The sequence below is a fragment of the Poecilia latipinna genome, unplaced genomic scaffold (assembly GCF_001443285.1).
Source record: "Poecilia latipinna isolate Pla-1442-1.1 unplaced genomic scaffold, P_latipinna-1.0 Scaffold145, whole genome shotgun sequence".
Classification (NCBI taxonomy): domain Eukaryota; kingdom Metazoa; phylum Chordata; class Actinopteri; order Cyprinodontiformes; family Poeciliidae; genus Poecilia; species Poecilia latipinna.
The window spans coordinates 381387-409368 of record NW_015112761.1 but is presented as its reverse complement, the minus strand read 5'-3'; the positions used below and the strand labels follow the sequence as shown (position 1 = coordinate 409368).

The 27982-nt window shown below is 36.2% G+C and overlaps 3 protein-coding genes and 1 long non-coding RNA gene across 10 annotated transcripts in view; 2 read left to right on the top strand and 2 right to left on the bottom strand.

Annotated features, from left to right (window-relative positions):
- The window catches only part of tmem255a (transmembrane protein 255A), a 20516-nt gene extending 19230 nt beyond the window's left edge, over positions 1 to 1286 (bottom strand). For 3 of the 4 annotated variants that reach the window (XM_015029166.1, XM_015029167.1, XM_015029169.1), the window contains exons 1-2: positions 912 to 1286; positions 726 to 808 (exon numbers count right to left, since the gene is read on the bottom strand). In XM_015029166.1, the coding sequence (XP_014884652.1) occupies positions 726 to 808; positions 912 to 919 (91 nt within the window). In that variant the 5' untranslated portion in view covers positions 920 to 1286. Of the gene's footprint in view, positions 1 to 725 lie in introns of all 4 variants that reach the window. The other variant, XM_015029168.1, reaches the window with a different exon arrangement.
- A 2057-nt stretch (positions 1287 to 3343) lies between these two features.
- Positions 3344 to 13530, top strand: atp1b4 (ATPase Na+/K+ transporting subunit beta 4). The gene is made up of 9 exons (XM_015029170.1): positions 3344 to 3534; positions 3668 to 3724; positions 4199 to 4415; positions 8656 to 8784; positions 8868 to 8972; positions 10593 to 10792; positions 11912 to 11968; positions 13057 to 13149; positions 13226 to 13530. The coding sequence occupies exons 2-9, from the start codon at positions 3671 to 3673 to the stop codon at positions 13385 to 13387; spliced, it is 1017 nt and encodes a 338-aa protein (XP_014884656.1). The 5' UTR covers positions 3344 to 3534; positions 3668 to 3670; the 3' UTR covers positions 13388 to 13530.
- A 3873-nt stretch (positions 13531 to 17403) lies between these two features.
- The window catches only part of lamp2 (lysosomal-associated membrane protein 2), a 21919-nt gene continuing 11340 nt past the window's right edge, over positions 17404 to 27982 (bottom strand). Inside the window, exons 4-9 of one of the 3 annotated variants that reach the window (XM_015029155.1) lie at positions 27289 to 27453; positions 26957 to 27210; positions 25489 to 25605; positions 24328 to 24382; positions 24087 to 24254; positions 17404 to 17621 (exon numbers count right to left, since the gene is read on the bottom strand). In XM_015029155.1, coding sequence (XP_014884641.1) covers positions 17479 to 17621; positions 24087 to 24254; positions 24328 to 24382; positions 25489 to 25605; positions 26957 to 27210; positions 27289 to 27453 — 902 coding nt within the window. In that variant the 3' untranslated portion in view covers positions 17404 to 17478. Of the gene's footprint in view, positions 17622 to 18321; positions 18793 to 21823; positions 22714 to 24086; positions 24255 to 24327; positions 24383 to 25488; positions 25606 to 26956; positions 27211 to 27288; positions 27454 to 27982 lie in introns of those variants that run through there. The other 2 variants (XM_015029157.1, XM_015029156.1) reach the window with 2 other exon arrangements.
- Positions 22531 to 27982, top strand: part of LOC106945464 (uncharacterized) — a 19646-nt gene continuing 14194 nt past the window's right edge. For both annotated transcript variants that reach the window (XR_001424571.1, XR_001424570.1), the window contains exon 1: positions 22531 to 22618. This is a non-coding gene — a long non-coding RNA (uncharacterized LOC106945464). The remainder of the gene's footprint in view (positions 22619 to 27982) is intronic.

The following is a 27982-nucleotide window of genomic DNA, read 5'->3' as shown; positions in this document are numbered from 1 at the left end:
TATATATATAATATTTCTTTCCAATCTTGGTCAAACTATGACATAGTGACTTTAAAACATCTTTTTATTTTACAAATAAAAAGTGGCTGACTGGTCTTGACTGCATGAACCATAAGGCTGATATCTAGAGATCGATAGAAAAACATGCTTTGGTTTAGTAAACAAAGGGATTCAGTGTCACCAGTGACAACTGAAGGACACATAAGTTTGCAGAGCTGGGGTTACATTTCAAATTCAACTGTAATGCAACTATGCACTGTTTACAATGTTTTCAGTATGTGTTCTGTATCAAAATACTCAGCTGTGGCTGTTTTGTATGAATATATTAGACTCAGACAATAGTCACTATAAGAAATACAAACAATTTAGTGTTTTTATGTAGCCTAAAAAGCATTGTTTGTTTGACTGTACTTAGAATAAAGTTGCCAAGCATCCTGGTGAAATCCGTGCAGCATCAGCAGCCATAAGAGCCAGGCTGCTGTGGCTACTCAGCCCCGCCGCACCTGCAGTGACGCGCTGCGGCCCGGCCATGAAGGAAAATACCCGCCTGGTGGTGCAACGACTGTTTTAGACTATTTTTCACGGATATTAATGTTTACGGAGCTGTTACTGTAACCAAAACTATTGTTTCCAAAGTGGTTAAATTGGATTTGAGAAATGCACTGTACTGTTACTGAACAATAAAAAGCTGGTGCAGACAAGGCAGTGACCTTGCGCACACCTACCCATGCTTGTCTCAGAGAGCGTCAGTCGGCTGGATTGGAGGCTGTGAGAACGGGGCGGCATCTTGGTTCGGCGATGACTTCTTCTAATAAAATATGAAGAATAACAATCACCACCCAACGAGGGGTAGAAATCTGAACGACAACGGGTCACGATCGTGATCCAACGCCGAGGTTGCGTTCACTTGCTGTGGCATTCTCTGACAGACAGGACCGCTCTCCGTCTGTCCCCGAGCCTGTCTCCTTTACATTCCCGAGGCTGCTGCGGTGTCTCTCGGTGTCCCTCCTCACGATGTGTCGGTGTCGGACAGCAGGTCGGTGCTGCTGCTGGCGGTGTGTGCGCATGTCACACAAACACTAAAAACAACGTACAGCACCCTACAGCCTTCACTTATACTTGTAACGCTGACATTACCGTACGTACGTACGTGCCTGACCGTTACATTGCCCCGATGTCCGTTATTAAATTCGGCTTCCAACATCATCCGCTAATTTTCCCAGAGCATTTATTATTGGAAAATTACACAATCTTAGTTTACACGTCGGGGGGAAAGGTAGAGGGTGAATCAACCTTTTTAAGTTTTAACTCAAAAACGGCGATTTGTGACGGACTAGCTTACAGCTTTTTTAAGAGTTTAGCTTTTAAAACTACGTCAACACTTGGTAGCCGTGATTATCCTTTTTTTCGTTTAGTTTTTTTTTATACGGCTCTCTAGGTTTGTTTAGCCAGAATGTTAGGAGAAAGATTAATAAGTTAACGGTCGACTCCATTTCCGTGTAGCGCCACCACCTGTCAAGAAGACAGTGGTGCGCTGAAGGACTAACTACCGTAGAGGAAAAAAATTACAAAATATTCGGATCACGAAATTATTATTCTCAGGTACGCAGATTAGGGCCACAAAAAAATAAAATAATAAAATAAAATTGGACTTTTATGTCATAATAGTAATTATGGGGGGAAAAAGTCAGAATTTTCAGAAAGATTTGAGAGATTGAAAGTATAAAATTATAGATTAACATTTGTTTTGATATATTTTAACTTTTTCTTCCTATAAACACTGACCTCTGCAAAAAAAAAATCTTTTGTCTCCACAATAACACTTTGTATATATGCAGCTGATCTACATATAAAATTTTTATTTGATTTACTTGTTTTCTGTAGTGTTTCTGGTTCTAATTTTGCTGTATGACAATATCAAATAAAAAATATAAAATAAATGTTAGGATGACCCCATTCCTAGCTGAACCTCTTACAGTTAAAAAGGTTAATATTTTAAGGCCAGTGTCCACAGGATTTGTATTTCAGCAGTTATTCACACACATACTTTTGCAGTGACTTCTTTACCAGAGGTCTCTGTGAAATATTAAACAATATTGAGTGCCAATCACACTGTTTAGTAGTGGAAAATGTGGTTGGTTGTCACTTTTTATTTAATTCTCAAAAGAGTAGATTCTGTTTTAACGTGCAACGCAATGTTTCAGTTCAAAATAAAGAGATACATGGGGGTAGTTTGGGCTTAGCTTATCCTCATCTAAACTAATCGAAAATTTAGGTAGATGTTTAATTTTATTTTATATGCTGTTGTTCATATAAAATAATTTTATTTTGTCCTGAAATATTGAGTAGGACACCTTTCAGTATACAAATGAAACAGCGCCATCTGCAGTCACATATTGGGATCCTTGCAGAATAACGTCTCTGTTTCCAATAAACTTGGAAAAATAATAATAAAGGCAATTTTTTTCGAATCTCTATGGTAATGCTGCTAAAAATATATATTGGATTGTATTTTTTTTATTTAATATTTGACATTTTAAAACAAAAATAAAAGACGTTTGTTTATGTTTTTGTTTTGTGTTTTTTAGTATATCTGATATTAGCTTCAATATAAGCATTCAAACTGGACGTGTTGCTTTGTTAAAGAGCATTTAGGGCCTAATGTTGGGCTTACAAAACAAAAACAAACAAAAAAACATTTAAATGCTGCATGCATTGTGTGAAAGTCGTTAAATTCACCGTAAAAATGCATGCACATGAACACGTGCGCACGTTTTTGCCGCGCAAATCTCAAACAAGGGATTTTTCCATGACGCAATTACTCTTTTCATGGAAAGGGGGTACAGAAAAAAGAACCTCAGAAGTCCCCCTGTCCCACTCTTACAGGGGGGTAACAGAACTTTACGTGCCCCGAGTGCAGATTGAATCGGGACTACACGAACTTTTGAAAGTAAATTTATACTGTTTTCCATAACGTCCATGCACTTAATGCAGGAAATGTGTGCATTCACGCATTTGCAAATCATTGTTTTACGTTTCCCTGTAAATTTTTAATATGAACTACATTAGATTGACTAAAATCAATAGAAAGAAATAGATTAAATTAGTTGCACGGATGCTTTTGCGCGCAAACATGACGCAGCCAGTCAGTGAATGCCGGTATCTTCCCTTGGGATGAGCTGTAAATATTGTATTCAGGTTTTTATTGGACTCCTTGTCCAGATTTCAGACAATGGCTGTTCGGGTGCGTGTCCAGAATGCAGCGCTGTGATTCAGGGCCTCTGCCAAATCCACTCTGGGACCCAAAAAAAGCTCTCTGCATCCCACCCCCGGGCTTTCTCTGTTTAGCGTTCATTCACTACGATGCGCTCCTAGCTAGAGGAGGCTCTCCGTGCCCGGTCCCCCCTCTGCAAGCCCCAAACTTTCTAATGAAACCCCCACACGCTTTTTGACGAATATTATTGCTCTGTAGCGGGACAAGAAGGCTTTCCGACTAATTAATCAGCATTTTTCATATTGAGAAGAAAACTCCAGGTAGGTTATTTCTTTGTTAAAAATTGTGGCTAAGTGTACAGTAGGGAAGGGTGATTTTGAGAGATTTGTTTTTGCAAAATTAAGTAAAAAAAATGGAATTGTGAGTAAATAAATGCGGTTTTTGTTTATAAAGAACATGGATCCCAGTACCACAGAAGGGGGAGCTGAGGAGAAGCTCATTAAAAGTCCTGTAAGTAAAAAACAGAAATCAATGTCTCAGATTGAAATTTGGTTATAATCCAATCAATGAATCAACGTTGATTCATTGATTGTGTCCTGCGGTTTTTTTGTGGGATCTGTGTGTCCTGGCCTGTGGACGCTGTGAGTCAGTGAGTAACATCTGGACGTAAGGTTGACCCTCTAGCTTGGCTGCGTGCAGCTGCTGCTCCAAGCAGGAGGGTCCCGCTCAGCGGAGGTCAGCTCTCCCAACGAGTGCCACAAGGTCACCAGAGAGTTTATAATTTGCAGAAACCGGGGACAGGACCATCAGTGTGATGTCCATTATCATGCAGAGCACTGTCTTGCAGTTTACATTATCGGTCATACTCGGATCAGGAGGCATGCCAGTTTTTTCTTGCTGCAAAAGAAAATAGGTCGACTGCAGCACCGGGCAGTTTGGAACATGTGCGGTGAGGGTTTTTTCTCTTCTTCTCCTTTCCACCAGCCGCCCAAGGTGATACTCAAACATGGCGTAGAGCTGGAGGAAGAGCAGGAGGAGCTGGCCGAGCACCAGCCCCTGGAGCAGGAGGACCTGAACTTCGAAAGGTGGAAGCGCAGGCCGATTCCCAAACGGACGCTCCACCAGAAGATAGCCGACCTCAAGAAGTACCTGTGGAATGCAGAGACCAACGAATTCATGGGTCGCTCCGGCAAGAGCTGGAGTGAGTTGACAAGCTCTAGAAGGTTCTGTGTGCTGTTGCAAAAGTTATTTCTGTTTTTACATGTCTTAGAGATGAGAAACTCCACACAAACTCAGGAACATGCATGGGGTTTGAATGTTTTCACAAGGCGCATTCAAGGATAAGTTGAGGGTGGGAAATGTTCCTCCAGTCCACAGCCTGTGTGTCCTCATGCTTGATGTTTACATAGGTGCATGGATGATTCAGAGAGTCCCGACAAAAACAGACTGCCTGGGGACACAGACTGCCTGGGGACACGTCCCCAGCGGGAAGACACGGTTCTTGGCCTCGCATTGGCCAGGAATCAAATTCCTCTAAATCTTACCATGCTCTCCGCTGTCTTGTTCCCAAAGCCTTGGCGACCTCGCTGCTGAACTGAACACTCACAAGACCCTCGGCTGCAGTAAAACACGTAGACGAGCTTCAGCGTTGAGCTTCGTTAGACATGCACCAATCTGGCTATTTTCCGGTTTACCTCGATTCCCATTACGATATTTTTTTTGTTTTAGAGACATAAAAGTGAATGAAGCCATTACAGGTGCCTTGATTGAGTGAAACTTTATCTTAAAATTAAATAATTTCAAGAATATTTGCATCAGTGCGAATGTTCCTAATCTTTATCTGGTTTATTTTAAGCTAGGAAAAGCGCAATCAAACGGCGACTTACTGCTTGTTGCATTCATGGATGGAAGATAACAGGAGTTCTTAGTTTCCGTGAGATGTTTTCGTATTTGACCTCCCAAATACAAATCAGGAACAATTATGGGAAAATAATCTGATTCCGATAATTGGGACAGAAATTGTTGCAGGTTTTTTGTTAGAGATAGGACTTATGGTATCACTTTACAATAAGACTCTCCTAATAGATGACTAGTAAATAGTTTATAAACACTTTATAAGTCATTAATAACTGTTTATTACGCATTAATTAAGAGTATGAATGAGGCTGTAGGCAAAAAAAATTATGCTCACAAATCCTTATTGTAGTAGTTAAAATGTAGTCTGAAATGTTTAGCGTAACAACTCTAGATTAAAATACATTTGTGAACAGATTTGGCTCACTAGTTAGCAAGAGACCAGTAGATTGTGTCTCTGTTTCAGCCTTAATTAATGTATAATAATCAGTTATTAATGATTTATAAAGTGTTTACAGATTAATTAATAACATGTCTGTGAACTATTTATTATCCATCGATAATGAAGAACCTTATTGTAAAGTTTTAAATCCAGCAGAAAATGATTAGTTTGGAAAATCAACTCTATGAATTAAAGCATACGTCCGTTAATTTGTTCTGATTTTCTTTATTACATGTTGGTAGAAGATAGTGGGAGTTTTCAGTTTTGATGCATTTACTAAGAAAAAATGTTTTGTTTTCTTTTGTATTTGATTTACCGATCGATTGTGTGAGCTGATCAAAGGAAATTGTCCAATTACAATTTAAATTTTAATTATTTTTTTTGAATCAGCAGAAAATTAGGAAATGAAGAATTAGGGTTGCACTGACTGACTGGCTCTGATACTTTCATGTGAAACCAATAATCAGCTTCTGTCCTCGTTATAGGGACACTGCACTCGCTGTGTTGAAAGTTAAAAGAAAGACGTTTTTGCCACTTATATACCAAATCATTTGCCTTTCATCAGATTTTTAAAATAAAAATGTAAAACAAATGCATCAAATTAAATACTGTTGGATAATTTTACTGTATTTTTACCAATTTATAAAATATCAATTTCCGTTTTGTTGCCATTAAGATTACTGGCAAATTGAGACGTTTGATACAGACTGGATGAGTTGTCATTTATGACATAGGGCTGAAACGATTACTTGGTTTAATTGAGATTAATCGATTATTGAAATAATTGTCACCTGACTAAGGAATCAAATAATCGCTAAACTGCAGCATACAGGCTCTAAAAAAGACCATTTGCTGAAAGAACAACACACTAAGTCAAAACTGTACAAAAATACATACATTTTATGCATTTATGAAAAAAACTCTATCTGTAAATCAGATCCACCCAGAACTCCTAAAGTGGCAGTTTTAGCTTCACCTGGTTCAAATTCTGTTAAAAATAATTAACTATTAAGCGTAATTAATCCAAAAAATAATCATCACTTGATGTCAACTCTAGGAGAAATGTTGTCTTTATTGTTGATGTAATCAAGCGTCCACTCAATGAATGCTGTGTTATTCCATTTTACACAATAAAATGTTCATTTTCATATCTAAAAAGGGAAAAGGGAATTCAATTTAGTTTATTTGCATTTTTGTGTATTTCTAATATAGTATAAAAAGTCTAAAATGAAAAATCTGCAGAATATGCCAATTTCTTATCCGATTAATCGTCAAAATAATCGCTCACTAAAATAATCGTTAGTTGCATCCCTAATATGACGAAGCAGGCGCTTGTTGCCACGTGTTGCAGTAGACAAATGCATTTCAAGAAAGTCTCAGTTTCAGGGATAAAATGAACCGCTTCACCTTCAGGCAGGGATAAGAGCTGAATGAAGCTACACAACCAGTGCGTGCACACTTGTGGAGAAGTGGGGCCCATGTGTCCTCTGAAGAAAAGGGCCCTGAGTTGAAGTCTGCTCTGCGTGTCCTGTGAGGCAAGTGTGCATGAGGGGACACAATGCCAGAGTGGGGTGATTGGGGCTCCTTGGAGCTGGCTGGGCCTCTATGGCTGCAAAAAAAAAAACTTCACTACGATGGCAACCGGAGGTTCACTGTGTTCCTGAGTGAAAGAACAGGCTGGGAGATTTCTCACTGAGCTCAAACAGAAAGGCCTTTGTGGCCGCTGGGCCGCTGCTAGTCCGCTGTAAAATTGCACGCACAGCAAAAGCCATTAAGTTTAGGACGCATTTAGTTAGATTAGTTAAAAAGTAGCAGAACAATCACTGTGCAGACACTAAGTCTAACCAAATTTTCTTAGTTTCTAGTGCAAATATCTTACCNCANTTTACATAAGACAAAACTAAATTCAGCAGAATAAATTTGATTATTTTAAGTAAACAATTCCTTAATGTTGATTAAAAATGTCAAGATTATTTAAGTTTTAACAAAAGATTTTGCCATGTTATAAGTGAAACAATTTTAAAGTGCAATTAGTACTTCTTCATCAAAATTAAGGAAATACTGACCTAAGACAAACTCCTTTATCTTGATGTAAAGTTACTTTTAAGTGATTTTTTGTGTAAATATTTCCACTATAAACTGAACTGCAAAAACAGAAAATATAAATGTGTTTTTGGTCCAGTTTCTAGTGCAAATATCTTATTATGTTTGAAATAAGTCAAAACTAAATCACAAGTAACTTTTCAGCAACATACAGGAGCTTATTTAAGTTAATAATTCCTTAAAATTGATGTAAAAATACTACTTCAATTAGCAGATTATTTCATTATTCACATGAAAAAATGCCTTGCTCTAAGTAAAATAATCTGCCAGTGGCAGTAGTAAATTTTCATCAACATTAAGAAATGATTGACTCAAAACAATAGTTTTGTCAAATTTTAAGCGTACTTGAACCAGAAACTAGACTAAAAATAATTTGTAAGATTTTGGTGTTTTTGCAGCAAATGCAAAACCTCAGGATTTATTTATTAGGGAGTTATTATACACTTCAAAAATACAAACTCATACCATTTTTTTTGGTTTAGTTTATAGAGCAAATATGTTATTACACTTGAAATAAGACAAAACTAACTTATAAGAAGCTTTTCAGCTTGATATGGGAGCTTGTTTAAAGCTAATAAGGACTTAATATTGATGAAAAAGTGCCAGTTGGACCAACACATTTTATAAGTTATAATATTTTTTCTCCATTAGAAGATGATTTCATTTTTATCAAGTAGTTTTTCAATATTAAGGAATTACTGACTTGAAACAAGCTCCTGTTTCTTGCTGAAAAGTTACTTCTAAGTTATATTTGTTTTATTTTAAGTGTACTAAGATATTTGTACTAGAAACAACCAAAAAGGCTTGGTAATGCTTTGTGTTTTTGCAGTGTATGGGCTGTAGAGATTATTTGCAGCTCCAGACATGAAGGGGGAACATTTCCCCCCTTCATGTCTTCATAAACAAATTAGAGACAGAACTAATCAAAGACAGGAACTGGACTCCAGACAACACAAACACACACAATAAGGTTCATTATTTCCCTTCGCTCAGATCAGACATAACCTCTTGTGTAATAACATTTTCCCGCCGCTCTGTCTAGGTCTCATTCTCCTGTTCTATGCTGCACTTTACGCATTTCTGGCGGCCATGTTTGGCGGCTGCATGTTTTGCCTCATGTGGTCCATCAGTCCCTATCATCCCACCTTCAATGACAGAGTGATGCCACCAGGTAAGAAAGCCCCCAGACTCTGATGTGCCGTCGCGTTTCATTCTGCTCTGTGCAGTTGACTGTCTCTGGGTCTCCACTGGCAGGTCTGACGATGGCCCCACACCTAGAAGGCCACGACATCGCTTTCAATGCGTCGGACCGCAAATCCTGGAAGAAGTACACCCGGTCCATTGATGAATATCTAAGACGTGAGTCCGTCTGGGCGCGATGACGTTAAACTTTGAGGTTGCTGAGTTTGTTGAAAATGAAAGAAACTTCAGAGTTTTTTCTTAATCCTCATCTTCTTCTACCTTTGTCTCATTTTTTAACATTTGTTTCCTGCAGAGCATGCTGGGAAGGGAAGCCTCTTTGTGGGCAGAGAGTAGCCATTCAGTACAGTTTTTTTTCAAACCAAGCTTTTGTCAGGTTCCTTTTGCCAGAGGCCTGAGCCTGGCAGGGTTTTGCTGTTGCAAAGGTTTATTTATGCCTCACTCCCTCCTCTTTCGCTCCTTCACTCTCTCATTTTTCCCCTCGGTTTTCCTCTTTTTTATTTTTATTTTTCCAAAAATGTTTATTGGTAAGGTGGTACAAGTCCATACTGTCTTTTTTGCTTCTTGATTAGTTGAAGGTCTAATTATGAGAAAATATTGCTTAAACTCAATCAAAAAACAGAAAAATCTGGTTTTCTCTACAAAAATTTGCATTTGTGTTTGTGAAATTTAGCTTTACAGCTGCATTATGTAACTTTGATTTAAAAAAAATGTTTTTTTTCACATATTTGTTCAAATAATCACCATGTTGTGACAGTTTGTTGTGAAATAGATAAGCTGTGAAAACATCAATCACTGCCATCTGAAGGAATGTAGCTCTCCTGACCAAAAACAACCAATCAGAGCCAGGAGGCGGGTCTTAGCGCTTCCAAACATCCTAATGCACTCACTGCTAAATGGGCTAGTAGTGGAAAAACAATTTGCCGTTATAGGAAAATTGTTTATCTGCTGTTATTGGTGGCCATGCTAACTAGCCGGAGCATGCACAACATGTTATGCTAGGTGCAGCGTAGCATAGCGTGGCGCTCTTATTGGTTGTTTATTACTTAGAGAAGCTACATTATATCACAGATTATCTGTCTCATACTCTACTGTCACAACTACATCATTGTTTCAACAAACATGTAAAAAATTATTTTTATTAAAGTTGTTGCAGCTTAATAATTAATAAATTGATATAAAAGTACCGTTAGAACAGGACAAGTTCCCAATACAACTGAAACCTTGCTGATATTTTTGAGTCAAAATTTTGCCAAAATACATAAAAATTAGGATATATCCAGAGCACATTAGTGATAGACTCTGGGCAAAAGTTACTAAAGTTAGAGTGTATTCATATGAAGCTAAATTAGGGCCAGAAAGTTTGCTAAAAAAAAAATTAATTGAAAAAATATTTTAAAACTGAAAAAAAGTTTGAAACTGACAAAATAAAGATTTTAAACTGAAAAAAGTTTTGAAACTGAAAACAACTGAGAATAAATATTTGAAAATGAAAAAAAAAATCAGATTCAAGTCTTTTTTTTCAGCTTAAGATTTTCTTTCAATTTCAAACATTTTTTTCAGTTTCAAAATAAATTTTCAGTTGTTTTTTTTCTTTTTCTTTTGAACAACCTCTACGGCCCAAAATTTGTGGCCCCAATTTTGCTCCATGAGTTTACAGCAATGTTGGTGTTGATTGTTGAACTTCTTTATGTAGATTTTACCAGGGCAGATGCTGTGTATGAGTTTAAAGGACACTTCTTTTACCTCCCTGGGTTTGCCTCTGCTCTCCACTTCCAGCGTACAATGACGCTACTCAGGACAGGAAGAATATTCGGTGCACACACGACTCGTACTTCATGCAGGACGACCTGGAGGAGACCGCGGAGCGAAAAGCGTGTCAGTTCAAGAGGTCCTGGTTGGGGGAGTGTTCAGGGATCCAGGACCCCTACTATGGCTATTCTCACGGAAGGCCATGCATCCTGCTCCGCATGAACCGGGTAAGGAAAGCGGCAGTCACTGGGAATATGAAGGATGAGGAACTAACAGAGCGGGACTGAGGGTGTAATCGCTGAATAGTGACTCCTTGTGGCCAATTGTAGAACAACACGGGGACCGTTTGGGGAAAAAACTTGATCCATTGAGTCTATGTATATTAGTCTATATATATATATATATATATATATATATATATATATATATATATATATATATATATATATATATATATATATATATATATATATCGCAATACAGACAAAAAAACGTCCTCTAGAAAATTCAATCGTTTTACCGAACCGCACAGCATTCTGGGAGATGTAGGCAGTAGAGGAAAGGCTTTAGCTAGATTGGTGGGATCAGGACAATATTTTTAACCATATTCCCCCCTTTCTGACGGTCTTAAGGACTCCTCGATTGTCGGGATGACTCTTAAGATAAACTGAAGCAATATCCCCGCCGTGTGTGCTAAGCTAAGCTAAGAGTGATCTGGTCCGCTGGGAAGCCCGTCGGAACCGCTCCGATCTAAAATCGGGGCTATTCAACTCACTCGCTCTCCGGTTACCTAGCTACTCGCTCACTCTTTGGTTACCTAGCAACAGTGTGTTGACCTCATAACTGCTTAAAAATAAACTGACAGTGGAGTGAAGGGAGAAAATGACAACAGTTGGAGAGACATGAACAGCAGTTTTGCGGTATTTAACATATCTAAAACAAAAACTAATCACTAATTATCAATATCGACTGATATGAAATCCTTATATTCCGGTACATTCAGCCATATTGACCAGCCCCAATATATTTAGCTTGGAAGTTAATATTTAGATTGGAGCAAAATATTTTGTTTGTCAGCTAAATAGTTAGCTTGCTGAATTAGTTTAGAACTGGCACATTTATAAAAACATGAACAACAAGGTGAAAATATGACTTTTTTCCCCCTCCTTTAACAGGCTAAATAACCCAAACTTTCCAGTTAATTTTTTCACTATTTTACTTTGCAAATATAGTTTGCATATGGAAAACTTGTGTGAGTTTTGCTTAGGGTTCATTTTTAAAGTAAAAATTGGAAATCTTTGTTTTTTGTGTGTGTGTGCTAAAATGTACTTTATATTATTTCATAGATTCTTGGTTACCTACCTGGACAGGGTAAACCAATAGATGTCACTTGTGGTGTTAAGGTATGAAAAACATCAGATCATTTAATTATATTGTATTAAATTCAGTGCCTTTCTAATCTATCATACCCCTTGAACATTTTTACATTTTGTCTTTTAATGTATTTTATTGCAGTTTTAATCACAAAGAATAACTGGAGTGGAAGAAACAACAGTTTTTATGGTGTGGCATTACATAAAATTGTTACGTAAAGTTACACTACCTGTCAGAAAAACGAGTAGTGTAACCAAGCGCTGCCGTTTCCACAAATCTGCTCCTTAGAGCTGCTGTGTCCAGCTGAGCTGCTGCCTCACAGTGCAGCCCTCCTGCACCACTCTGCTCCTTCAGACTATCCAGCAGCAATTAGCAAACACCTGGTGGAAATGCATCTCTGCTGAGCTCACTCTAGGAGCTACTTCTCAGACAGGCTTTGAAAGGCTTAATGAATGGAGAAACTTTATTGTGATGACATGCTGAAGTATCAGAAAGAGCAGGAGCTACTTAAAGAGACTCACACCCAATTTCAAGGTGTTAAATTGCAATGTTAAATTTCTTTCAAGTCATGTTTGATAAATACAGCATTTTTGTAACAACTCAAGGTAACATAGTTAGTTATGGTACTTGATTGTGCTATACGTTGCAATGTGATGATGGAGAGCAAAAAAACTGCTAGCCAACGATCACTACCATTGGTTTTAGCTGTTAAGTTATCATGATATGCTAAATCTTAAATGTATGCATGACATTTAAAAGAAAAAGGGACACAGCAGCTTTGCTACTATTTGTCAACACTACAACAAGTAGATAATGTCAGAAAAAAGTTTTAATTTAAATAAATGGGCAGGGTGAGGGAAGTAGGTCAGTTATGCTAGCTTGACTATGACAACCTTAACATGTAAATGTGCTGTGGAATTCTGGTGCTATACATAATATTGCTCCATTAAAATAATAATAAAATTGTGTATTCATTTCCTTCCATATCACTATTATAGCCTACTTTCTGTTGGTCTATCACATAAACTAATTAAAAAGATGACAAAATGTAAAAATATTCCCAGGTTATGAATTTAAATGAGAACAAGTTAAGAAAATTATTTGTTTTCTCTCCTAGAAAGGACCTCAAGAGGCCATAGGAGATATTCAGTTTTTCCCTAAAAACCTTTTTGACCTGAAGTACTACCCTTACTACGGGAAGCTCAGACATGTAAGTGCTGATTGACGAACCAGGAGTTCAGTCGAACCCGATCAATCTGAGTCGTTTTGTGTCCGTTTCGTCGCAGGTGAACTACTCCTCGCCGTTGGTGGCTGTTCGTTTCATAGGAGTGCAGCAGGACGCCCACATCCACGTGCAATGCAAACTGAACGGGAAGGGAATCATTAACGATTCACCCACCGACCGCTACCTGGGCAGCGTGACCTTCACCCTGGAGGTCGGAGCGTGAGGCAAAAGACATTGCGAAGCTCCTGTGATGGAGGCAGGAGAACATGCACAAGAGAAGAAATATTTTAGACCTTTATTTTTTTTTTTCTTGAATTATTTCCTCATCTTTCTCTTAAATATGTCTTCTGCTGTGAAACAAATAAGGAACTAGATTTATACATTTTTATTTTGCATCTGTTGTTTCTTGAACCTTAAGCAGGGTGTCGGCATCCACAACAGACAGTGCTGTGCACCGGACAGCTGCATAGTGGGAATTACAATTCAGCTCCTCGTATTTTATAATGATTAGCAAAATTAATCAAAACTAAATTAAACTCTGCCCAATTAGTTAGCATTTCTGGCTATGCAAATCCAATTCTGACTTAAAGCATTACTAGGAAATTAGAAAATGTCGGCAGGTTAGTTGATGGTTTTTCTTGCACATTTTTTTGTAATGGTGATAAGGTACTAATTTGTTTTGAATTATATTGTTCAATTAAGTTGTAAGAATTCAAAGAACTATCATGTAAGCGCTGAAAAGAAGACTTGTGTTGTACTTATACAGAGAAAATGACATAATAAATGCAAATACATGATTACTATATATTTTTGTTGAATAGAGCAGTATTTTAAATTTATGATGTGTATGCTTCTTTTTTGTTTTTTTTTTGTTTTGCAAAAGTAAAATACTATACCAGACTGATCAATAAAGAAATATATTATGATAAATAATAATTCTACTATGAATCCAGTTTGATTTTAACTTTCCTGGTAAGTGAAATCATGACCTGAAAGTCATTGTTTTACTCAGGTATGGAGCTAAATTGGGGCCATAAGGTTTGCTCAAATGAAAAAAAAACAACTTTAAAACTGAAAAAAAGCTTTGAAACAAAAGTAATGTTTTAAAACTAGAAAAAGAATGATGTGAATTTGAATAAAAATTTTCAAAAATACTTTTCATATTCATGTTTTTTCTTTCACTTTTGGATTTCTTTTTCTTTTGAACAAACTTTATGGCCCCAATTGAGCTCCTTACCCAGGTTATCTTTGGTAGATCTGACATATTTAAGTGTGAAAATCTGTATTGTTCACACCTTTTATATTTTTACAGAACTCTACATGTTGGATGTTTGCTCCATGTCATTATGGATAACAATATTCAAGATATCAACTAAAAGCTTCAGACAAAAACAAGATAACTTATCAGTCAGACTGAAATTGTGGCTGGAATGAGTCAGGCTTCTGTGTACAACACAGATTATTAAAGAACCAAACTGAACAAAGTCCAAAACACGGTTTGAGCTTCCACATGACTTCAGGCTTTAGTTCCCAACCTTTGAGCTCAATTCAGTCACAAGACTCCTTCACTCCCAATAAATACACAGCAGAAGAACAGAGATACAAAACAAGAAATGAACTTTATTACTGAATTTGTTCCCCACTCGTGTTAAAACGAGCCTAACGTGTCACATTCCTCCATCAGAAGCTCATGGTGAGGTGCTCAACAGAAAGGCACGGAAACTGCAGAGGTGTGAGGATGAAAAATGCTCAAAGAACGGAGGAATGGCGGCGCTGGGTCCGTGCTCGTTTTGGTACAAATATGTTCCCATCAGAAACCAGTAATGAAGAACAAAGCAGATCCTTCTTCTAAAATACTGCATATTAAATCAAAATACAGGTTAAATGTGGCTTAAAATTAAAATGAGTTTTTATCTTTGTCAAAAAACATCTTTATAAAACTTTAAATGAGTTTGAAAGAGAATCAAATCACATCATTGGCAGCTGTAAAGATTCGTACCCGGACCATTTATGGGCAAAGACGTAACGGGAGGAAGTCTACTCTTTTTCCCTGCTGCTGCTGTGCGTTCAGAACAGGCATGCTGCAAAAACGCAAAATATCACCAGTGTTTTTACTTAGTTTCTAGTGAAAATATATTAGTACACTGAAATGAGACAAAACTAACTAAATAACTTCTTAGCCAGACATGAAAGTGTTTTTTAGTCAGTAATTTCTTAATATTGATTAGTACTAGAAGTACTAGTACTAGAACAATTGGCAGATTATCTTACTTATTACAAGTTATTTTTTTCATGTTTTAAGTGAATTAATCTGCCAATAGAAGTTGTATTTTTTTACAATTAATTTTACTGAATTATTGACTTAAAATAAGCTCCTATTTCTTGCTGAAAAGTTACTTGTAAGTTAGTTTTGTCTTATTTCAAGTGCACTATGATATTTACACTAGAAACTAGGCCAGAAATACTTGGTAATATTTTGTTTTTTTGCAGTGTGTACGAATACAAAAGCATTTTGCACCAATTCTTTCCACTGTTTAATGACTTCCTGATGGTTTATAGGGTTAAATTTAAGATTCTCAGGTTAGATTGTGTGGTTTTAACAGCACCACTGCAAAAACACCAAAATGTCACCAAGTTGTTGTTTTTTTGGTCTAATTTTTAAAGTAAGTTAGTCCCATCTCATTTCAAGTGTACTAACATATTTGCACTAGAAACTAGACAAAAAGAAAATAATTCTTGGTAAGATTTTGTGTTTTTGCAGTGCATCAGTAACTGTTTTTAAATCCCTCAATCTTACATTTTTGCTCCTTGGCCTTTAAGAAAGTGAGTCACTTTAGTGACATCTATTCCCCTTTTTTATTTTAGTGCCGGTATTATTTTAATGTCTTCTATTGTAATGTTTTTTCTTTTCTTGCTGTGTAACACTTTTGGTGCTAGTTGACTTTATAAATACATTTCACTTTATATAAGAAAATTTATTTGGTCTCCAAAACTGATTTCTGAATACCCAACATGCACAGATGAGTTTGAGGGGAATAATCTCTCTTTAATGTTAAACGGTTCCTGCTGTCAGATGTTAAATCCCAGATTTAAAAGTAAACAACACTGTAATCAAATTAATTTCCAACATACTTTATGTGAGCATTTCAACAAAATTCAAGAGTGACAAAAACTACAAATAAAAGAGAAATAAAACTGGTCCTGAAGGTGGTAAAGTGTCTGTTACATTATTTTCCCTTTCACCCGGTGAGAATATGCGCAACAAGTTTAGCTGTTCATTCGTGTTACATGGAGGCGAAAACAAATCTGTGGAAAACCGACATCTGAGAAATAAGGTTGCTCTTACATTCATCAAAAATCAATGTCTGTCATTCTATACAAGAGATTAATTTACACATATACTATAATATAGCACAGAAAGTGAGAGCAAAAAGCCTCTCTGGTTTAGGAAGGGAAGAGAGTGCACTGCAAAAACTAAATCTTAAATATTCTTGGTACATTTAAAATAAGACCAAAAAAAAAACTTACAAGTAACTTTTCGGAAGACATAGGAGTTGGTTTTAGGTAAATAATTCCTTAATATTGATAAGAAGTACAAGTTCCACTGGCAGATAATTTCTCTTAAAACATCAGAATAAATTTTGTTATAAGTGAAATAATCTGCCAATGGAACTAGTTCTTTTTTAATCAATTTTAAGTAATTATTGACTTAAAAGAAGCTCTTATACCTTGCTGAAAGCTGATTATGTTCGTATTAGTAACTTGTATGTATTATACATTAGTAATACTAACTTACATACCAAGGCATTTATCCATCGTCAAAAGTAAAAAATTCTGCTAGTGGAATTAGAATTTTTTCATCTATATTTAAGTATTATTGACTTAAAACTGGATGAAAATTACTTAGTTTTATCGTAATTCAAGTGAACTAAGATGTTTGCACTAAAAACCCCTGACAAAAATTACTTAAGATTTTGTGTTTTTGCAGTGTGGAAGGCCAATTCACAGCCATATAGCCATCTTTTTCTTTTAACATGCAGTTTATATTAAAACAATTTGTCATCGATCATAAATGTTTTAGTGCTTGATTCAGTCACTTTTGTCAGAACAAAAAAGCTAAACAAAACCAGCTGAAGCTGGATGTGGGAAATAAGCTAAAAGGTTATTGCAAGGAGACACTGCCTCGGAGGAAAACTGAGAAAAATCCAGGAAGCTTTTTGATGCAGGTGTATTTTGTTTTTGTTTTGTTTTTTTAATTTAAGAGCAGAAAGGGTGGGGAAACAGGGAGAAGAAGCAGAAGCAGCAGACCTGGACTCAAACAGACTGGTAACCAGTGCGGCTCTTCCGCCGACCAATCAGGTAAGAGATAAGCACAAGGATGATTAGGAAGCTGAGGGCCACGCCGACGGCGATGGGCACCAAAAAGCTCAAATCAGAGTCCAGGAAGCATTCCTCAGCTAACAGACAGACAGAGAGAGACAGACAGACAGGAAGTTAGCGCCTCAGCAGGAAGTTAGAGGACGATTTGGGTTGGAAATAAACGATTAGAAACAAAGCCAGAAGCAGCAGGACACAAACGACCTATGAAAAGATGGAAGCGATGCAAAGCGGATTAGGGAGAAAAACACAAAAAGGCAGATTATTTCTGCCGAATTCAGTTTGAGAAAATTAACTCACTGAAGTTTGTCAGATTAAACATTATGCCAAAAACTGAGTGTAAAAACTGGAAACAGCTCGATCCGAACACAACATGAATGTTTGCTGCTGCTGCTTTTTTTGGCTGAACTTAATGGTTTCTTGTGAAAGTAGTCTAAAAAATAAAAAAAATTAACTAAAGAAAAGTCATCACAAAATTTATAGATAAAAAAAAACAAAAAACAATTCACTAGCTTAAAAATAAACTTTTGAACCGGAAGTGATCCGCGCTGCTGAACCGCCATCTTGCTGTTAGGCAAGAGCAGCAAAAAGACGAACTATGACTTCAAGACCAACAAAAAGAAAGTACTTAAAAATTGTAATCAATACTTTTAATGTACTTATACCGTTTTAGGTTAAAAAAGAACGAGGTGATAACTCTTTCCAAGCTTGTGGCTTGTTTCGTTGTCATAGCAACCGCCATAATCGTTAGTTACGGATGCCCACCATTCCGATTAATTATTTTTTTTTAAGGGTAATAGTTTTGTTTAGAGAGATTTAATAATCCATGTTGTTTATAGTTTCGGTTGTGTGCAACAGCAGCGGCCATTTTGCAACCAGCTCTAAATAATATTTAAGTGCAATTTCTGGGAATCACCTCCAATTTTTGTTTGGTAGTTTTGAGTAAATCAAGCGTGTTTCCAGTCTTTATACAAAGCTAAAAGACAACCAGAAGACCCATAAGTTAACAGAACAAAACACAGATTACGCTTTTCTCGTCACCAATTAGTGAAAAAGCAGCGATTTAATTAAGGCGGCGGCCACCCCCTGCAGCTCTAAACGAGGAGTAAGATCAGAAAGACTGGTAGCCCGACGCCATGTTTCTCTTCCTCCCGATGAAATAAGCCAGCAGAACAATAAGTATGAGAACAAGCAGGGCAACGCCGACAGCTATGGGAACAAGGTAGCTCTCCTCAGTCGGGCATTCCTCAGCTAGACGGGAATGAAGAGAGCACACACGTGAATGTCTCACCCACTTAAAGAAGAAAACACCTGAAAGGAAGCAGTTAGTCAAATAGAAAGCATAAACAACAGGGAATCCCTTCTGTACATTTTCAAACATTTTTATTTCCATTGAAAATACTAAAAACGCTTCATTGACACAAATCAAACGTGATGCAGCTAATAGCAAAATAACGTCAACAGAGACGGTCCTGCAGCAGATTCCCTTTTATTTCAATTATGACAGAATCTGAGAATAACAGTTTATTTTATCGAGTTGGAATTAAACAAGTCCAGTTAAAAGCTTTATTGGTGCTGCAGGAACATCTTTATATTTAAGGCAGTTTTTACACAAGACACAAATCACAAGCAAAAGACAGGCAAAAAAAAAATAATCCAAGCTCATTTTTGATTAAAAAGCAGTTATTCGTACACATGTACAATAAACCTGTGAAAGCAAATTTCATCAGTGCAAACAATGCACAGCACACTGCAAAAACACAAAACCGTAACAAGTATTTTTTCTCCGTAGCTTCTAGTGCAAAAATCTGAGTACACTGGAAAAAAAAAATAGCTAAAGAGCAAAATATAGGAGGTTGGTTTGAGTCAATAATTCATTAAACATTTTCAAAAAGGTGCCGACAGATTATTTCACTTAAAACAAGTGAAATATCTTTTTTTCCATCAATATTAAGGAATTGTTGACTTAATATAATCTCCTTTGTTGCCAAAGTTACTTGTAAGTTTCGTCTCATTTCAAACGTGCTGTAATGTTTGTACTATAAGCTATAGACAAAAACACTTGGTAAGAGTTTTGATTTTTTGCAGTGTAGAAACTGATGGACAGGTACAGTCGTCGCTATGGAAACACTTCCTGCCTGAAGCTGCTCCTAACCTCAATTAATCCTGACAATCAATGACTTCCTGCACGGAGAGAACTTTGTGTTTTTAAATGGAAAATTCTAGAGATTATATGAACAAACGTGGCAGCAGATTAAATATGCTGGAAATCTAATGAAACCTACATCAGACTCAGCAGAAGTTAATATGATACAAGTTAAACAAAACTAGAGCTGCACCAACTGGAGATTGTAACTGGATAATTTTTGTACTCTGATCTGTGATTAACCTAGTTAGAGTTGAAGGATGTTTATTGATAATTTTTTTATAAAACTCAAAAGAATGTAATTGAAATCAGATGCAATCTTATTCCATAATTGCATGTTTAATTTAAAATACTTTAAATAACCTGCTGCACTTTTTTCCTCTGTTATAATATGAAAATTCCTAAATTAGCAGGTAGAATATTAAAGAAAATTGGTTTATATCATTCAGGAAAATTAACAATCAGGGCATCTGAGGATGGGAAATAGAATACATTATATTTTATTAATATGCATAATATTATATAGTCAGTAAAAATAGGAATTAGTTTATCAGACATCAAAGAAAGGTTCTAAACTGCAAAAACACAAAATATTACTAAGTGTTTTTGTCTAGTTTCCACTGCATTTAAAATGAGACAAAACTACCTTACAAGTAACTTTCAGAAAAAAATAAGATCTTGTTCTAAATCCATAATTCCTCAATATTGATTTAAAAGTCCTACTTCCACTGGCAGATAATTTAATTTATACGATTTTTTTACATGTTACAAGTGAAATAATCTGTCAGTGGAACTAGGACTGTTACAAATTAATATTTAGGAATTATTCACTCAAACCAAGCACATAAATGTTGCCAAGCTGGTTTTCATAGTTCAGGCGTTTTAAGATATTTACACCGGAAACTACAAAAATACTTGGTAATTTTGAGTTTTTGCAGTGTAACTGGTGCATCGCTAATATAAACTGAAACCATTTTTTGAAAAATAAACTCCAGCTCATTATTTCCAGTTTTTAATCTTTGCAGCAGTGAAACAGCTCCTGGCCTTTCAACTCTCATCAAAAAACAAAAACACAAGCGATATCATTTCCTGTTATTTTCTCTAAAGCGTCATCTAGATTTTTTATTCTTTGTCACAAATATTCAAAGACAATGTGAAAGGTTTTCAGGACCGTAAGCGTCCTCTCATCCAGCTGATTGTAACACAGGTGAGAAAATTAGACAAGCAACATAAAAACCCTCTTAGTGCATTTCTGTGCAAACATCCTGATTCCAGAATGATTCGCAGCGAAAGTGAAACATTTGATTTCCCTTTTCTGACTCTAATGCCACCATGTGTTTGTTGATTAAATAAAAAATAAAAAGTGATTATTTCGTTCTAGTTTGCTCTTATTGGAGTGTGTGCAAAAATAAAAATAAAAAGACTCTCACAGGTTTAACAATGGCTTCCTTTCTTTACACTTTAAATCTGAATCAGATGCGTAAATTATCTGATGAATATCTGAAGTCAAGTTATAATCTGGCTTTACAGTCATAGGCGGAGTATTGGAGACATTTCAGATAAAAGAATGAAAAAAAACTGGCCATGGAGGAGTAGACTTAAGCCAAAAAGAATGAAATTTAGAGATTTCACGTATTAACAAAATAAAGGGGATATTCTCTGTTTTTATGATTTAAGGCATAAAGTTACAAAATGAGTCAAATTTGTTCAGAAAAAAAACAAAAACTGACAAAAAGCGACCAAAGTCGAAGGTTTAGGAGAATCGTATCTGAATATTTTCCAAAAAGTTTAAGAGTCTGCACTGCAAAAACAGAATATGACCAAGTATTTTTAGTTTAGTTTCTGATGCAAATATAACTTATCAGTAACTTTCTTGGTGAGACATGGCAGCCAAAAGTTACTTCTAAGTTAGTTTTGTCTTATTTAAAGTGAACGGAGATATTTGCACTAGAATGTCGACTAGAAATACTTTTGGTGTTTTTGCAGTTTAGATCCAACATTCAGATACATTTCTTATGAATTTACCACATAATCCTAAGACTCTGGTCACTTTTTGTTGCAAATATCTGACTTTATAAGTCAAATAAATAAGTTTTCTTCAGAAAAATGTTTTTTAAACAAATTTGACTGAAATTCTTTTTTGCAAATTTATGTTGGACATTTGAGAATATCCAAGTTCTCTTGTAAATATGTGAAATTATTCTACAAAAGAGTTTTTTTGACAATTCAGTCCTCTGTGGTCAGTTATTACTTCCTTTTTAATCTATAATGACCCCGATATTTCCTTATGCTCTGATAACATGAACAGAGCCTCAAAGTCTGAAATAAATCCAAAGACTTCTCCTGCTCTACAGGGATCAACACGGGTCCGAAACCCACCTCACTCACCCGTGTTAGTGAAATTCTGGAAATGGACACAGAAAGCAGCTTGAATATTTCGATTTGATAATTATTGGGGTGAAAAGAAAAACCATAAAGAACAAAACAAAACGAGGGAGGGAATGTGTGCTGAGCAAAGTGCAGGATCATAAAAGCTGAAGATCTCGTGTGAAAAACTAGACGAACTGACCAGAGGTCATAAATCTTCAGGCGTTTCTGCACACAGAAAACGAGCTTTGCTGTTCACCTGAACTTTAGCATTAACAAGAAGCAAAATGGGAAGGACAAAAACAAACCGAACCAGGGGAGAAACAAGTTTGGTCCTTGAGGAAAACATCAAATTCATCTTTGGGCCGATTCAATTTAATCAAGTTTTTTCTCTTCTACTTAATTTTATCACCAGCTGATACTAAAATGATTTTTCAATCTTAAATAGATTTGCCAGATCAAACCCAAGGACCAGGCTTGGGAATCCCGTGACATGTGAGGAGCGAACGCACGCTGGATTTAAAGGGTCTGATATCCAGCATGGGTCTTTCTTCGACCAATCACGTAAGCGATCACTACAATGAGAATCAAGCCAGCCAGAGCAGCACCAACAATGATTGGGATTAAGATGCTGGGGTCATCCAATGAACATTCATGGGCTGCAGATAAAAAGGAGAGTCAGTCAGCAGGTGGAAAAGTTCAGTTTCTCATTTTCCTCAATTCAAAACAGGCAAGAACAAAGCAGAAACAAATTATTCACCATCATGGGACAAAACCGAGCAGCAAAACTCTTCACACCGCTTTTACATGTCCAACAAGAAATTACTTCACTGCATTTTAAGTCACAATTTACACCGATTCCCCTAAAAACAATTTTTACACCGCAATCTGAATTCTGATCTTTTCACATCTGGTAAAATCTGATTTGTGTCACTTCCATTCGTGTCGTATTCAAAGTCTGCAGTCTGAACGGCCATGTCGCATTTTTGAGGTGAAACGTGTCAAAATTCTGCAGCAGAAGAAGCCGAAGGGCGTAAATCCAGACTTAAAAAATGAATGAAACAAGCAGTGCAACGCTTTCAAAGGAGCTTTAAATGGAAAACGATGACCTTGTGACGATACGCCTGCGCTTATCGCTGAATAACTTTAAAATCGATCAATCGACGGCGACGGCCATTATCATCTCTGTAAACAGAGCGCTGCCGAGCAACATTTTAACTGCAAATGACTTAAGACTGATGTGGAAGTTCTCCCTAAACATACAATCTTTCTGACTTTTCAGGAGTTAGAGTGGCCTAGTCAAAGTTCAGAACCAAATCTAATTCAGTGTTTGTGGAAAGACTGCAGACCAAAGCTGAAAGAGACACTGTGCCAAAGTGAAAGTCGTTTCTCCAGATCAGCAAGAAATCGGTGGCGGGACTATAAATGTAATTAATCAATTAATAAATTAAAATGAGATCAATAGTTTCCATTTTTTTGATTTATCGTTTCTTTTTACCAAAAACTGGATGATAAAAGTCTCAGTCTGTCATTTTGTCTCAACCATCTTTTTTTGAAGGATAATTTTGCTTACAGAAACTTCATAATTTATTTAATTTGTTGTTTCTGTCGTTTATTTATTTTGGTTATTTAAAATGTCTCCCAGTTCCAGAGTTAAATTTTCATTAGAAGTTAAAATTTATTGACCTCTGAGAAAGTTTTCTTCTTACTTTATTGCTAGAAAATGGTCTCAAAACATCGTTGGAAAAATTTATCGTCCAGTAAAAATCGTTAAAAGCATGCCACACTTTTCAGATCAACTGAATGCTAATTTCTGTTGGTATAAGACATAAAATCCCAATAAAATACATTAAAATTTCAGTTTTTAACAAAAAAAAGGTGAAAAACAAGTCATGACATAATGAAAATACTGAATTTTTTGTGTTTTAAATGAAATTCTTTGCAATAAATGTGCAAAGAATGAACTGCAGCTTCCACGTAGTAACAGAGAGCATTAATATGAACTCAGTCCATTAGATGAGAGATAACTGACCTGTGCTGTAGAGGCCGTTCTTCACGCCGAACGGCTGCACATGCAGGCTGAAGGTGTAGAAGGAGAGCAGGCTGGTGATTGTGAAGTTCTGCTCCTTGTTGCACATGTAGGAGCTTCCCACCGCCGCCTCCCACAGACTCAGGTTGGCGCTGCTCTGAGCAAAAACCCCTGCAGGGCGACACACAGGAAGCTCAGCACCAAACCTGCAGGTTGTTTCTGAGTGGATACGGGTAATAAATACCGGAGCTGGAGTTGATGGTGACGTTCACTGCATGGAGGCGGAATTTCTTTGTGTCCTGTTAAGATTGAAAATAATTTATTTAGATCAGGGGTGGCCAAGTCCAGTCCTCGAGAGCCACCATCCTGCAAGTTTTAGAAGTATCCTTACTCCAACAGATCGGGATCAGCTCTACAAAGGCCTGATAATGAGCCATTCATTTGATTCAGGTGTGTTGAAGCAGGGATGCATCTGAAACTTGCAGGATGGTGGCTCTCGAGGACTGGACTTGGCCACCCCTGATTTAGATAAAGTGTCTGATGCCGAGTGTGCAGATGTATCGGATTAGTAAAACTTCCCCTCTGTTTTATGGTCGAGAAGTTAAAATGATCATATAAGCTCCAAATTTCTTACTTCCTGTTTCGTTCTGTGAGGTTCACATTTTTATAGCAGAACATAAAACCTGATAACTTTTAATATGTTTGCTGATGAGTAAAGAGATCACACAGCATTTCCTCTCATAATGTGCAGTAAAAACATCTAAAGAGCAGCAGAACTGAGTCTGAATGTGAAAAGTTTCACGAAAAGGGAGAAAACAAGGATCTGGCCTGCAAAAGCACAAAATATTCCCAAGTAGATTTTATAGTGCAAATATCTCAGTAAACTTTAAATGAGACAAAACTAACTTACAAGTAACGTTTCAGCAATAAATAGAAGCTTGTTTTAAGAAAATCATTCCTTATTTCATTGGCAGATTATTTTACATTTTTCCATGTTATAAGTGAAATAATCTATAAGTGACACAAGTACTTTTTCCATCAATATTAGGGAATTATTTACTCAAAACCAACTCATATTTATTGCTGAAGTTACTTATAAGTTGGTAAATTTGAAATCAGACAAAACTAAGATATTTACACTTGACCAAAAACACCTGATATTTTGTTTTTGCAGAGCAGATTCTTGTTTTCTCCCTTATTTCTGAAAATGTTTCGCAAGATAAACTGTGTGAACTAAGATATTTGACTTAAAAAAGACTTAAGATGCGTTTTTGCAGTGTATGCAATAACATATTTGAACATTTGATTTTCACCTTTTATTTGAGAAATTAAATTAAAGATACTGCTGGAAATGTGTGTATAAGACAGAAATAAGCTTCAACAAACCAAACAATATAAAACTTACATTGTAGAATGAGAGGGAAACGGTGATGTTGTTGGACACCAGGATGAGCTCGCTGTTGTCGACTCCACAGCTTCCAGAAACTTCAGTCGGAGGGTCAAAGTTCACCTCCTGATACTTCTGAACACAGAATAAAAACCGCTGTAAAGAAACTATTCCCAAACTACTGCTAGACATTTACAGTGTTTGAAATGATTTTATTTTGTAATTTTGTCAAAAATGTCGTTGGTTATGATTGATTTATAAACGTTATAAAAATAAATAATCTGAAGGACGAATACCTTTTAAAGGCACCGTATGCGTTAATTATTAATTATTTTAGTAATCGATTATCCTCATTATCACATAAAAAATAAATATTCTGCAGATTTTTAATTTAAGAACTTTAGCCGTTTATCTTTACAATATTACAAAAGCATTAAAAGATGCCAAGAAACTATTCGATTCATTTTTAAAATAAAAGCTGCTCTGAATATGTTTAATCGGCAAATGCCCCGTTTGAGCCAATATACTCCAGTTAATGATTACAAAATTAGTTGTCAACTCTTTAAATAAATTGATTCATCTCAATTAATTATTTAATCTCTGGCACATTCTGATATTTTTCATTTTACTACTTAAGCTTATTTTAAATATTGAAAATACATTAGAAAATGCAAAACAAACATTTAATGAAAATAAAAATTTTATTGCTTAAAATACAATAGCAGCGTTGCTTTGGTGTTCTGATGCATCTGCAGCAAAAAAATAAATATTTCTAACATGTGAAAAGTTCAGCTAATTTAACATCAATACAGTGAAGGGTTGATTATTTTTAGATTAATTGATCAATAACTGAATATCCAAAAGGTGTTTAATTGGAGATTTTTACAGAATCTGAACTGGATGAAACCAAAACTGCCAAATGAAAAGATCAAGGTAGAAAATATTTACTGCTAAAAATGTTTTTGTATCTTAAATGCAAAATGTTTATATTTCTGTACAGTTTTGGCTTAATTATTGCTCTGAATGTGTTATTTAACTACATTTACTTGAGTAAATATTTTTTAAAGTACTTTTAGGAGCATTTTAGTACCGTTTACTTTTACGTCAGTAATTTTATGATTAAGTATTTCTACTCTTAGTTGAGTAAAATGTCTGTTCTCATGTTTTAGCCAAAATAAATAAAAATGGCACACACAGGCTTTCAGAGTTTGTTAAAGTTTTATATTGAAACAAATTAATTTATTAAAAAGTGTCTTTTGCTCTTTTTTTGTTGTGATATTATGAATTATTTTTATTTTAATCTGTAAAACATCAAAATCTCCACTTAACTTTACATTTTGGTGCATCTCATGATGTCATTAATATTAATTGATTGATAATTTAATTATTAACCCAGTACTTGAGTAGACTTTTTACCAGATACTTTCTCTGATAAATACTTTTTACTTTCTTGAGTAAATTTATGCTCCTCTTGCTCTGAACGCACCTTGTTCTGAGTGAAGCCGATCCTCAGGCCGAAGTTGGCCAGCAGGCAGGCCGTGCTGTTGGCGTCGTGCCTGATGGAGTAATTCCCCACGGTGGGAGTGGGCAGAGTGGGAGTGGGGGTGGTGGGGGGTGCCACAGTGGTGGCGTTAGTGACCGGCGCCACAGTGGTGGCGTTAGTGACCGGCGCCACAGTGGTGGCGTTAGTGACATGAGTGGGAGTGGGAGTGACGGGTGTGTCCGCAGGGCAGGTTGTTACTGGAAAACAGAGATCGGATCAGAACTTGATATGTGAAGGTCTGAGCCTGGAGGAGGGCGAGAGGCGGCGGTTCTTACGGTTCTTGCTCCTGTTGCCGCCGACGATGAAGGCCTGAATGAGCACGTCCGACAGAGTCATGTTGGCCTGGAGCGAAGCGACGAGCGTGTCTTTACTTTTGCACGAGTAGGACGTGTTCACGCCGACGTCTGTAATGTCAGGCTTTGTTGTCACGGTGACAGTTTCTACAAGCAAGGGAAGAAGTTCAGCAGCTCATCTGAGTTTATTTTGTTTAAGAAAGACTAAATAAATGGGGCAACACTTGTGTTAAATTGAAGAAGTACAGAAGATTAGGGCACTGAAAAAAAGAATTCTGGTTTTTGATCTCAGAGGATTAAAATCAGAATTCTGCATTAAAAAAATCCAAAGTTTGAGAAAAAAAAAGTCAAAACTTTGAGATGAAAGTCAAAATTAGTCAGAATTCTAAGCTGAATAAGTCCAAATTTAGAGGAAAACGTACAAATTTTGAGAGAAAAAAAAAAAAAGTCTGAGGAAAAAACGTCTGAATTCAGAGAAAGTCCAAATTTTGAGATGAAAGTCAAAATTCTGATATGAGACTCAGAACTCTGCAATTAAAAATAAATCCAAATTTAGAGGAAAACGTACAGATTTTGAGAAAGAAAGTTCAAATTTTGAGACCAAAAAAAAAAAAAAAAAAACAGTTTAGGGAAAAAAAAATCAAAATTAAAAGGAAAAACAAAAATTTAAACAAAA

Bases quoted from the DNA above. Each gene is read 5' to 3' on its own strand.
- atp1b4 (XM_015029170.1), top strand. From the start codon at position 3,671: ATGGATCCCAGTACCACAGAAGGGGGAGCTGAGGAGAAGCTCATTAAA. The intron at 10,793-11,911 runs GTAAGGAAAGCG...ATTATTTCATAG, and splicing joins TCCTGCTCCGCATGAACCGG to ATTCTTGGTTACCTACCTGG. The intron at 11,969-13,056 runs GTATGAAAAACA...TTTCTCTCCTAG, and splicing joins ATGTCACTTGTGGTGTTAAG to AAAGGACCTCAAGAGGCCAT.